Raw genomic sequence first — 11872 nt, forward strand, 5'->3', positions numbered from 1 at the left:
GCACACTACAAACTGCGATTTTACGGAGCGATCTATTCAGCACAGTACAACATTGCCATCTAGTGGCTGACAACGTCATTGGTCAAAATTCTGAGTCGACGGTCATTGAACGCATCACGTCGACGCAAGCGCTTACCCAAAGTTCCCGCAATGCCTCGCGCTTACCTAAGAAGCAGCAGCAGTAGCAGCAGGCTGTCATCGTCATGGCGGCGGTGCTCGCGGAGACTCCGGCGGGGCAAAAACAAGTCCAGGAAGCCCAGATGAACGGCGAGGACGCGGATGGAAAAGACGGCGACCCGGTGGAAGAGGCGGCCGCGAAAAAGAAGAAAAAAAAGAAGAAGAAGAACAAGTCAACGGCAGCCGGTAATACTGCCGCGAGCAGGCTTAGCTTAGCTAATGCTACCTGTTGGTGCTGCGACAGAGCGGACATTTTTAGAACCTACAAACCCGGAAACAATCCCAATTTATCTTCAAAATAAAATCACTTAGTGGTGAATTTGGTGTACACGCTCAAAGTGGCAGACAGTAGACAATTGCGAAGCCGTCATTATACTGAGACAAACTGAATATTCTCGATGAACTCTACAATAAACCACAAAGGAAACAAATCCAACATTAATTTGCTTTACAGTGAAATTTCCTCCGGAAGTACGTTGACTTATTGCGTTGGACTTGATGGTGCTGTTAGCCATGCGGGTTCAGGATCACGTTTGGAATTTACGTCAGGCCTACTCTTGGGAAAAAAGACCTCAGCACCCCTTGACATCTCATGAAAGCTGCTCAAATGTGAATTTGAATTTGCATACATTTGTTGCACTGCACGAACGCCTTACTCCGCATTTTATTTTGCTGAATTTTCTGTTTTCTCAATGAGATCTACAATTAGGTCAGCTTGCATGACTCATTTGTTCAAGTAAAGTCGGTCACAAATCAATAACGGCGCAGGTGTTAATTTGTGCATATCGCTTTCAATACAAATACCAAATCTCCAGCAAAGCCACATCCTGTTTCATTTTGCTGACTAAGCAAGTTTGCGTCCGGAGGCATTTTCAAACCGGTTTGTCGCAGGTCCAGAAGGCGACGATGTTACCGAGGTGACGAAGGAGCTGGAGAAGCAGGTGATGGAGGACAAAGACAAGGAGGAGGAGGAGGGCGAGGAAGGTGGGAGACCCGAAAAAAACTTGCTGCGCTTGTGTACAATTCCACCGGTCACCAAACATCTCGCACCTTTGCAGATGATGGCGAGAACTCGGCAGGGAAGAAAAAGAAGAAGAAAAAGAAGAAGAAAGGATGTATGTTGGCGCTGGCTCCGCCTTCAAACTAAAATGGAAGAGTTTGTGATGTTGTTGTTTTCCGCCAGCCAAAGGTCAGACGGATCCCCCGTCTATTCCCATCTGCGAGCTGTATCCCGGTGGAGCCTTCCCCGTCGGACAGGAGTGCGAATACCCTCCCTCGCAGGACGGGTAAGGACACGCTAGGACAAGCTGCCGTGCGTTGGAGTCTAAAGGCGCGTGTGCGCGCGGCGGGGCAGGCGCAGCGCGGCGTGGCGCAGCAGCAACGAAGAGCGGCGAGTGCTGGACAAAGCCAACGAGGAAGTGTGGAACGACTTTAGGCAGGCGGCCGAGGCTCACAGGCAGGTTCGCCGCCACGTGCAAGGCTTCCTCAAACCTGGAATGACCATGATTGAAATATGGTGAGGCCGCGCCCGCTCGCTCGCGCTCTCTCGCTCGCCCTCTCTCTCGCTCCGTCCCGTAGTCTCTTGCCTCTCCCTCACGCTGTGTTTGTGCCACGGCATGTCAGCGAGCGTCTGGAGGATTGCTCCCGCAAGCTGATCAAGGAGAACAAGCTGCACGCCGGGCTGGCTTTCCCCACCGGCTGCTCGCTCAACCACTGCGCCGCCCACTACACTCCCAACGCCGGCGACCCCACCGTCCTGCAGTACGACGACGTGTGCAAGATCGACTTCGGCACGCACATCAACGGTACGTCGGGCGGAACGCGCCGTCGCGACGCGACGCGAGCGCTCGCTTCATCTCGGTCGCTGTCCGCAGGGCGAATCATTGACTGTGCCTTCACCGTCACCTTCAACCCAAAGTACGACAAGCTGCTGGAAGCCGTTAAGGATGCCACCAACACTGGCATTAAAGTATGCGACGGACGCGCACAACACTATTTTTTGGGATGGTGCTCAATTCACCCAAATCTCATTTGATGTTTTTTGGGGGTTTTTTCCTCCTCATGGCAGAATGCCGGAATTGACGTGCGTCTGTGTGACGTTGGCGAAGCCATCCAGGAAGTGATGGAGTCCTACGAGGTGGAGCTGGATGGCAAAACGTACCAAGGTAACACAGGCACATGAAGGCACTTTGTTTTGTCTGGCAAAATATTTCCCGAGTGTATTTTAACGCGTGAGCCGCTTGCCTCCCTCCGTAGTCAAACCCATCCGAAACCTCAACGGCCATTCTATCGGTCAGTACAGGATACACGCCGGGAAGACGGTGCCCATCGTCAAAGGAGGAGAAGCCACGAGAATGGAGGTGGGCCTCCAAGCGGGGCAAACCTTTTTTTTTCAGCCTTTTTAATTCCTGCTAAATTTCATTTTCCCTTTGCGGGCAGGAAGGCGAGGTTTACGCTATCGAGACGTTTGGCAGCACGGGCAAAGGCATGGTCCACGACGACATGGAATGCTCGCACTACATGAAGAACTTTGACGTGGGCCACGTGCCCATCAGGTGGGCGTCTCGCTTTCCTACATGACCACCCATTTATTAATAGTCGGTGTTTGCGAGTGATGAAAACTGACCTGGCTGGGTTGACAGGCTCCCGCGGGCCAAGCACCTCCTGAACGTGATCAACGAGAACTTTGGCACGCTGGCCTTCTGCCGCCGCTGGTTGGACCGCCTGGGCGAGAGCAAGTACCTGATGGCCCTGAAGAACCTGTGCGACCTGGGCATCGTGGACCCCTACCCGCCGCTGTGCGACACCAAGGGCTGCTACACGGCGCAGTTTGAGCACACCATCCTGCTCAGGCCCACCTGCAAGGAAGTGGTCAGCCGCGGCGACGACTACTGAAGGGCCACGCAGGCGGGCGGGCGGCCTGGCGGGCGCACGCAAACGCACACATTCACGCACGCACGCACGCACGCACGCAATGTCCCACCACCATCTACAGACGGATGAAACGACGCGGACTCGCTTTGGGACTCAGTTCTTCTCCTGGTTAAACAAGCGGGACGGATTCAGTTTGTCTTATTTGTCCAAGATGAAAAACTGCGAACGGGTGACTTGGGCTGCTACGTGGGGTGGCTAACATTTTGCTAACAGCAGGGAATGAATGCTGCCTGGCTTCCCGTTTTCAACTCCCTGGAATGTTTTTGTAAGGAAAAAAATAAAAAGATTCAATGAAAATTGCTCAACCATGTCCAATTGTCCTTATGTGTGCAAGCACTGACCAAACATGTTTTAGTAGAAAAGTGGAAAAATATTCTCATTTATTGAAGTCATTTTCTCGAGGAAATAACGTGAGGTAATAATTTGCATAGTAGGACACAAAAACGGAGTAGGAGCTGATGTTAAAGTGTTTTTTGTGCAACATCCTCCCAGACTGAGGGAAGCGCTCAAGAGCGGAAGCTCCATTTAAATACAATCGCTCCGCAAAAAAGACGCAGGTGGCCTGAATCAGAACTTGGGAAATTACATTCCTTGGGTAGAAAGTTGGGCCTATAAAAATAAATCTCCATTTTGTTTTGTTTTTAAGGGCACTTTGGCTCATCTGTCAGGGATGGAACAAAATTACCTGCCACAATCCCGCTGCATGAAATGGGTCTTTCTTTCAGCGTCTTTCCGCCTACAGGGGGCGCTCTTGGTCCCCGGTGAGCCTCCTCGTGTAGAAGAGGATGTAGGCCTGCGCTCGGCAAACCTCGTCCACCGAACACACGCTCATCTTGGAGTCGTTGCAGTGGACCCAGAAACCTGACGCACGAAAAGCCGCATTTTGAATGTATAGTTTGGGGAATTAAAAGCCGGCCTGTAGCACTTTTGTGGATCAAACAACTTCTCTTTCGACAGTGAGAAAATAAAAGCTAGCTCACCTCCCGGCGAATTGTAGCAGTAGGCGGTGTAGTGGCCCGAACCGAAGCCTTTGCCGTGATGCATGACCACGGCGGACAGCTCGTAGAGGAGGCTCTTGGCGCGCGGCGGCGGCGGCGAGCAAGGCCCGCCCGACGACTCGCCGTGGCAGTACGGCTCCATGTTGAGGAGCTGGTCGAAGCTCACGTGGACGCCGATCTTCTCCCGGTGGTTGCGACCGGACCACCTGAGCGCACGTGACCAAAAAAAAAAAGCCGGTTCGCAATCACGCTTTTGCTGAAATTTCAACATCACTTCAGAGCCCAAAATGGCGACATGGGGGTCCTACCTGAAGCGTTTGAGGTGGAGCCGCAGCACCTGAGGCAACTTGTGGACCATCAGCTGTTTTTGTGCTTTGGTGAGGAGGACCGCTTTGGACAAAGACCGCCGTCGCGAAGCTAGTCAAGAAGAAGAGGAGGAGGAGGAGGAGCGCGTCAGGCTGCAAGTGATCCACAGATTGACCAATCAGCATTCTTGATGCGCGCGTGCAGTACTGACAGTTACACCGTTGGCAGGCGTAGATGTTGCCCTCCAGCGCTTCGGTCTCTGTGAACTTGGCCAACATTTCGGTGAGGTGACAGGAGGCCTGCGCGGGCGACTCGCGCCCGCCGTTGCTGTGGTAGCGCTCGGGGAACTCCAGCGACAGGTCCCAGAAGGGCTCCACCGTGTCGGAGCGATGCTGGCAAGCCAGGCACGTCACCTGTGGGGCAAAAGGCCCTTGAGCCACGGCGGCATCTGGATGGTGGGCTCCGGATGGAGGCGCTTGCGTGTACCTGGCTGAGGAGCTGCCCGTGGAAGATGGTGTTGACCACGCCGAGGACCCGCTGGATGAGGCGCCTCCGCGCGTCCGGCACGTCGGCGCCGGGCACGCTCTCCAGCTCCCGCTGCACCTTGTCCAGCAGCTCGCACAGGAACTCCTGCGCGTCCTGCTGCGCGTAGCCACGGAAGGCCGGGATGAGCTGCCAGACCGAGTGCAGCATGGCGAAGGGCGACACCAGCGCCCACTTGCCCGACCACATGACCTGGAAGAGGGTGTGCAGCTCGTGGCACAGGGAGATGTGCTTGGAGCTGGGCTCTTTGGGCTGGATCAGCTCCATGCTGCGGCCCCGCGGGGAGGCGCCGCCGCTCAGCCCCACACCTGCCGGGGCTCCCTTCCCGTGGGCCGAGCGGGGCGAGGGCTCGGTCGCCAGCCGGCCGTGCACGGCCGACACCAGCAGCTCCAGCGCCTGCGTGAGGTCCAGGCGCAAGAAACACTCCCTGAAGACGTGCAGGTGACTCAGCACCTGCAGAATGGAGTTCATGTAGCAGGTGTTGCCCAGGTTGCGCAGGCCCGTCACGCCGGGGGTGACGGTGGGGCGTCGCTTGTAGGGCGAGCCACCTTCCCCCACGGCGGGCTCTGGCCGACCGGGAGGCGTGGCTAGGGGTTTGCGTGGGCCGCCGGGAGAAGGACGCCGCCACCTGCGTTTGGGTTTGGATGGTGTCTTTGCCTTGCGCCGCCTGCTTGCCGGAGTTTGAGAGCGGGGTGCGGCCCGTTGAGTCTTTTTGGCCGCACGGGTGGCGGCGGCGGCGGCGGCGGCGGCTTCCAAAGCCCTGGGAGTCCTCCCGCGTAAGCGGAGGCTCTTCCTCTGCGGGGCGTTCTCCAACTGTTCCCGCATCTGCCTCTTGAGCGCCCGCCTCCGCTCCCTGGCGTCCCGCTTCTGCTCCTCCTCCCGCTCGCGCCGTCTCTCCTCCTCCTGCCTGGCCCGGCCGCAGTCAGTCAGGCCCAACCAGAAACGGAAGACGCGACCCATGAGCGCGCGGCGGCGGTGCCACAGGGCGGTGAACATGCGATCCTCGTCGCGCAGCTGCAGCTCGCTAGCGCCGCAGGGAGCGGGGGCCTCGGCGGTGGAGCGCAGAGTGCGCCCGCTGCGGGTGATGACCTCGTAGCGTTGGCTCTGAATGGCGCCGAGGGTACTGCGGAGCAGCTTGAGGTCTCCCGTGGCGTTGTCGTTGAGGACGTAGTCGTCGCACAGATAGCAGAAGACGTAGAGTTCGTTGATCTCCATGGCCAGCGGGTGGCGCTGCTGCTCAAAGTGCCGCAGGGCGTGCTCCTTGATGTAGCGGCCGCAGGCCACGTGGGCGCAGCCCAGGCAGGCCCAGATGGACTCGCTGGTGTTGCAGTCCACGCAGTGCCACTTCTGCGGGTTGAGGATGGAGTGGTCCGGCGCCAGCCGCAGACGCCCCACGTGCTTGCAGCGGTCCATTGCCCCCGGTGCCGCTAATGTCAAAGCTGTCGCGTCACGCAGGCTTCATATCGCCGTGGCGACGAGAAGGGCCGCCCTCGCGGGGCATGCCGATGTCTGCGGAAAACAGGAAAGAAAAGCTTTGACACAAAATCATAATTCCCAGCCGGTGGGCCGCGTATTCTGTTCCGTTGGAAACAAAACATGCCATGTGCAAATTAGAAAAAGGATTTCAATCGTGGATCGTGAAAGAAGGCAGCGTCGCTGCAATTAAAACCTCTCCTGGTAAAAACAACAGCAAGATGTTCTCCTCGTTGGCACGATAAACAACTTTTACAAGACACGAGCAGATGCATGCATGACATGTTCTCCTCGTCTGTGGGTGCCTTTTCTCCATGCAAACTGTTTCCGCCCTCTACTGGAGACTCTAAATTGCCCAGAGGTGCAAAATGTCAACGCTTGTGTAATTGGCTGGAAAACCAGTCCAGAATGTGCTCCAGCTCACACGCAACCATCACGAGGACAAACAAACCAAGTGTGGAAGGACTCAAATCATTGAACCTCCACAACAAAAGCATTTCATCTACGTGGAGACGTGCGTTGAAGTTAGGCAACAACTGCAATGAAGTTGGGAGGCGCTCCACTCAGCAAATTGGCGTCTATTACATTATAAACGGTCATTTCTTCCCTAAATCTAATACAGGCAGATCGCCACTCAGCTTCAAAATAACAACAAGAGACGTACACAAAGCTCAGGCTAAATAAAGCAGTTGGCGTGGAATTGACTCGGCAGTAAACAAAACAGTCAAATAAAATGTAAAAAAAAAGACGGAAACGATTGCAAGCTCAAATTTGGTCATATCACAACAAGGTCAGCGTTGTCAAGACTTTGTCACATTGTCAATGCTGTCTAAATAGCGAGTATGCTAGGCTAACTTTAGCCAGCCTACCTGCTGCTTAATGCCAACGAATGTCGGCTCCGGAGTAAATATCACCGGGACTGGTTTGGACCGGAATTGGGTTAGTAAGCGAACATGTCGGAAAAAAATGGAACATACCGAGCCTCTCTGGTACTTGACGACACTCAATGCTGTGCTTTTACTACTCCGCGGAGGGTCGCCATCTTGTCAGGGGCTGTCGCGTGGTCGAGAATAAGCGCGTGCACGAGAACTCGCCGATTATTTTTATTTTTTTACACTGACCTATTAAACTAGCTGTGGATTACACCCAAACTCACTTGTGGCACTTATTTTAGGAAGCGATAAAAGGGGGGGAAAAAAATCTACACATAATAGTACTTCACATTGGGATGTCCAACATGGACTTCCGGTTGTTGCACTCCAGTCTGGACTGGTTAATGATCCCATGTCTAATGTCTTCTTCACAGAGGAACCTTTGCCCGCTTCTAGTGATAATGGTAAAACGTGTCGTTTCAAATTGCTTTCTCATTATTTTGGACGAGTAAACAAGGTCATAAAAGCGTTCGGGACGTTTACTGACGTCGCGGCTTCCGTAGCCACGCACACGTGACCAGTAAACGCGGAAGTAAACATTCACGTAGCTGACTTGCTTGTGCACTTATCTTCAACAGAGGAACTCATCGGAGCTGTTTCCCACCCCGTGCCGCGTGACTTGACGGCCAATCGTCAAGATCGAGAAAGCGAAAATGTCGCGTTCATGGTTCAAGTCTCTCCTCATCTGCGTCGCTATCGTAAGCAGCCAGATCGGCGACAACGGGGCTTTGGCCAAATCGAACAGGAGACCGAATATCGTTCTGATCCTCACCGACGACTTGGACATTGCCATGGGGGGCATGGTGAGCAAATCATGTCGGTCATGTGTCGAACAGGTGTTATTAAGCGTCATACTTTCTTTAGACACTGCAGTATCTTTAGTTCAATCAATTTAATTCGAATTGTTCCGTTCAAAACCAACTTTGCTAACCCCTAAAATAATTCGGACGAGTCCAAACACATACCAGTGATGTAATCATGCGTCAGCATTGTTTGTGCAGACTTGATTGAGTGTGACATGAAAAGCCAGGTGAATCCCACTAACTGCTCACTCTCACGAATTCACACTAATATTCTCACTGGTGCTCATCTGCTGGTTCTGCCAGATTTCCTGTTCAGTGATTAGTTTTCTCCTCAGACTCCACTCAACAAGACCAAGAAACTCATCGGTGACGCGGGCATCTCCTTCACAAATGCAGTAAGCGAGCGCCGGCCGGTCCTCCCAACATTCTGTCCGTACGGGGCGGCTCCAAATCTATTCACGGCCGTCTCTCTCGCTCTCTCTCTCTCTCTCTCTCTCTCTCTCTCTCTCCACCTCCTGGTTGCCAGTTTGTGGCCAGTCCGCTGTGCTGCCCCAGCCGCGCCAGCATCCTGACGGGCAAATACCCGCACAACCACCACGTCAGCAACAACACGCTGGAGGGCAATTGCAGCAGCGTGGCCTGGCAGAAGAGTCAGGAGGCGCACACCTTTCCCGCGCTGCTCAAGAACCTGGCCAGTTACCAGACCTTCTTCGCCGGGAAGTACCTCAACCAGGTGAGGGCCGTCGTTGGCCGGCCGACTGTCCCGAGCCTGAGCGCGCATGCCAACGACGCTTTGCGTCGCAGTACGGCCACACGGAGGCTGGCGGAGTGGAGCACGTTCCTCTCGGCTGGAGCTACTGGGTCGGACTGGTAAGAAGAACATTCACATATTACCGTGACAAAATGGAACATCCCTTGAGAATTGGAGCAAGGGCAAACCTTTTTGTTTTGTTTTGGTTTTCCCCTCCCAGGAGAAGAATTCAAAGTACTACAACTACACGCTGTCGGTGAACGGCAAAGCTCAGAAGCACGGGGCCGACTACAGCAAAGATTACCTGACTGACGTGCTGGTAAAACCCCAAATCCTATTTTGGGTGGACCGAATGTGGAGTTGGCAGCCAGCCGTGACGTGATTCCAAATGGTGTGTTGCAGGCCAACGCGTCGTTGAACTTCCTGCAGTCCAAATCCAGCTCCCAGCCCTTCTTCATGATGGTGTCCACGCCGGCCCCCCACTCGCCGTGGACGGCGGCCCCTCAGTACCGGGACCGTTTCAACACTACCAAGGCGCCGCGAGACCCAAACTTCAACGTCCACGGCAAGGTTGGTCGCTTGTGCGTGCGTGCGTGCGTGCGTGCGTGCGTGGACACGATGTTCACAATGTCTTGTGCGGCACGGCGCAGGACAAACACTGGCTGATCCGGCAGGCCAAGACGCCCATGAGCAACTCGTCCGTCGCCTTTCTGGACGACGCCTTCAAGAAACGGTCCGTTTTCGTCGCGTCGCGTCATCCTCGTCGGCCGCGTGTAACGCTGCGCCGCGGATCCAGGTGGCGCACCTTGCTGTCCGTGGACGACCTGGTGGAGAAGATTGTGAGCAGCCTGGAGGCCAGAGGGGAACTGGACAACACCTACGTCTTCTTCACGTCGGATAACGGATACCACACTGGTAACCAAAACAAAACGCCCGTCGTGACGTGTATCTCGTTGGACTGCAGCGCTGTACGGCTGGCTACCTGCAGGTCAGTTTTCTCTGCCTCTGGACAAGCGGCAGCTGTACGAGTTTGACATCCGCGTTCCTCTCATGGTGCGAGGACCAAACATCAAAGCCGGCCAGAGCAGCCAGGTGACCCGCTTGCTCTCACCGACCGGGGTGAGGGGGAACGTGTCAAACGAGACCGATATTTGCACAGTTTCTGGTGGCCAACGTGGACCTGGGCCCCACCATGCTGGACCTGGCGGGAGTCAACGTCAGCAAGACGGAGATGGACGGCACCTCCTTCCTGCCCGTCCTGGTGAGCCGCCATCTTGTCGCCACTGTTGAGCTGGCTTTCAATGACCGACCGCGGTGGCTTTCAGGAGGGCAAAGCCAACGGCAGCTCGTGGAGGAGCGACATCCTGGTGGAGTACGAAGGGGAAGGACGCAACGTCTCCGACCCCGCCTGCCCCCTGCTGGGCCCCGGAGTGTCCGTAAGGAGCCGCTGTGGTCTCGCGAAGAGCTTTGACTTGAGGCGAGCGTGCTCTCCTTGTTCTCGTGCCGTGCGCAGGAGTGCTTCCCAGACTGCGTGTGCGAGGACTCGTACAACAACACGTACGCCTGCGTGCGCACCGTGGCGCCCTCGGCCAACCTGCAGTACTGCGAGTTCGACGACGACGAGGTAGCCGCTTCGCTTGTTCGTCTTCTCCTGCGGTGGCGTGACAGTGGTGCGCTTGGCGGCAGGTGTTTGTGGAGGTCTACAACCTGACGGGGGACCCCTTCCAGCTCAGCAACATCGCCAAGACCATCGACCAGGAGGTCCTGGAGAAGATGAACCATCGGCTGATGATGCTGCAGTCGTGCGCGGGGAGAACCTGCCGCACGCCCGGCGTCTACGACGCTCGGTACGTGATTGTGCGCTACGCAGGCTCTCTCTAGCGGTAGGGGAAAGAATGGCTGCTTTTGACTGACCTGTTTTGTTTTGTCGTCAGCTTCAAATTTGAGCCCCGCCGGATGTTTAGCGGCCACACGTGGAAGCAGAGCAGACTGCGGCAGAAGATGAAGTGAACAGGACGACTCCACAAACGCAGAATCCCCCCCCCCCCCCCCCCCCACTCCTTCTTGTTGCCTTGTTTGGGAGTCGTATTCACACACAATTTGTTGCATTGTTCACGAAAGAAAAGTTCACTATTTGAACTTGAAGGAGCCCAAAGATTTGAATTCTGTTGAACGGAGCCAAGAGACTCACTCTCTCTCTCTCTCTTTCATTTTGCTACTGATTTTTCTTGTTGAAAGTTTTATTCTGAAAGACTGATGCAATGCACGTTCTTAAACTTTTGGGGTCCAGGGGGAAATTTTCCTCGTCATCCTTTTGCCAATTAAGCATAAGCCGTACATGCCAGAGGAATTTGAAAATCACAAATTGTCCATCCAATTTATGTGATAGAAAAAGTAGCGAGAACACGGCTTTCGTTTATACTAAAAACACCAAGGAACATTTATTTGTAATCTTTTGAGAAAGTTGAATTTATTTGATCGAAAAAAAGGTTGTCACAATTGCCAATTAGTTGTTGTAATGCTATGAAAAAGTGGCATTTTTCTCAGCTTTATAAGAAAAAAGTATTTTCTGGATAAAAGCCGTTTAAAATACAAAAATAGTCCTCTTACAAGATTAGTCATATTTTTTTATATGAAAATGAGTTTCAGAAGGGAGACTGACAAATGTATTCTCACAATTTTGCACCTTTTACTCTGGAAAAGAAAATCGAGAGTATTCTGGGGGGAAAAAAGCCTTAAAAATAATTTTTTGCTCCCAATATTCATTTGTGTCATCTTTTAACTGGCAATCACTAAGTTTGTGGACCCCAGTTTGAGAAGCGCAGACAACGACGGAACAAAACTTTCCCGACTGTGAAATCTTTCCTTTTATGGAATGTTTAGTGTTGACATTAACTGCACTTTTTCTCGTCGTGCTTTTGTGCAAATAAAATGGATTTCATCTGTGAAGACGTT

General features: G+C 54.0%; 3 protein-coding genes across 4 annotated transcripts; 2 read left to right on the forward strand and 1 right to left on the reverse strand.

Moving 5' to 3' along the window:
* Nucleotides 1-158: 158 nt before the first annotated feature.
* metap2a (methionyl aminopeptidase 2a) lies at nt 159-3416 on the forward strand. Its single transcript, XM_088366787.1, has 11 exons — nt 159-363; nt 1069-1161; nt 1236-1292; nt 1361-1463; nt 1532-1693; nt 1801-1982; nt 2052-2146; nt 2246-2342; nt 2434-2537; nt 2617-2732; nt 2820-3416. Exons 1-11 carry the CDS (start codon nt 204-206, stop codon nt 3070-3072), a joined length of 1422 nt encoding a protein of 473 aa, XP_088222913.1. The 5' UTR covers nt 159-203; the 3' UTR covers nt 3073-3416.
* Nucleotides 2385-7779, reverse strand: usp44 (ubiquitin specific peptidase 44). Of its 2 annotated transcripts, none has more exons than XM_088366775.1 (6): nt 7301-7779; nt 4902-6467; nt 4627-4828; nt 4418-4526; nt 4092-4315; nt 2385-3972 (listed from the first exon to the last, which is right to left on the reverse strand). In XM_088366775.1, the coding sequence occupies exons 2-6, from the start codon at nt 6369-6371 to the stop codon at nt 3848-3850; spliced, it is 2130 nt and encodes a 709-aa protein (XP_088222901.1). In that variant the 5' UTR covers nt 6372-6467; nt 7301-7779; the 3' UTR covers nt 2385-3847. The 2 variants fall into 2 exon arrangements, with proteins under 2 accessions (XP_088222901.1, XP_088222900.1); XM_088366774.1 differs by having other exon boundaries at nt 7409-7777.
* An 89-nt stretch (nt 7780-7868) lies between these two features.
* On the forward strand, nt 7869-11866 carry gnsa (glucosamine (N-acetyl)-6-sulfatase a). Its single transcript, XM_088366782.1, has 14 exons — nt 7869-8166; nt 8502-8561; nt 8693-8899; nt 8971-9036; nt 9138-9236; nt 9320-9487; nt 9568-9650; nt 9714-9832; nt 9906-10009; nt 10077-10178; nt 10243-10353; nt 10431-10541; nt 10604-10764; nt 10852-11866. The coding sequence occupies exons 1-14, from the start codon at nt 8017-8019 to the stop codon at nt 10925-10927; spliced, it is 1617 nt and encodes a 538-aa protein (XP_088222908.1). The 5' UTR covers nt 7869-8016; the 3' UTR covers nt 10928-11866.
* Nucleotides 11867-11872: the final 6 nt, after the last annotated feature.

This window comes from Syngnathus floridae, chromosome 22, assembly GCF_059516105.1.
Source record: "Syngnathus floridae isolate MCC-2025c chromosome 22, RoL_Sflo_1.0, whole genome shotgun sequence".
Lineage (NCBI taxonomy): Eukaryota > Metazoa > Chordata > Actinopteri > Syngnathiformes > Syngnathidae > Syngnathus > Syngnathus floridae.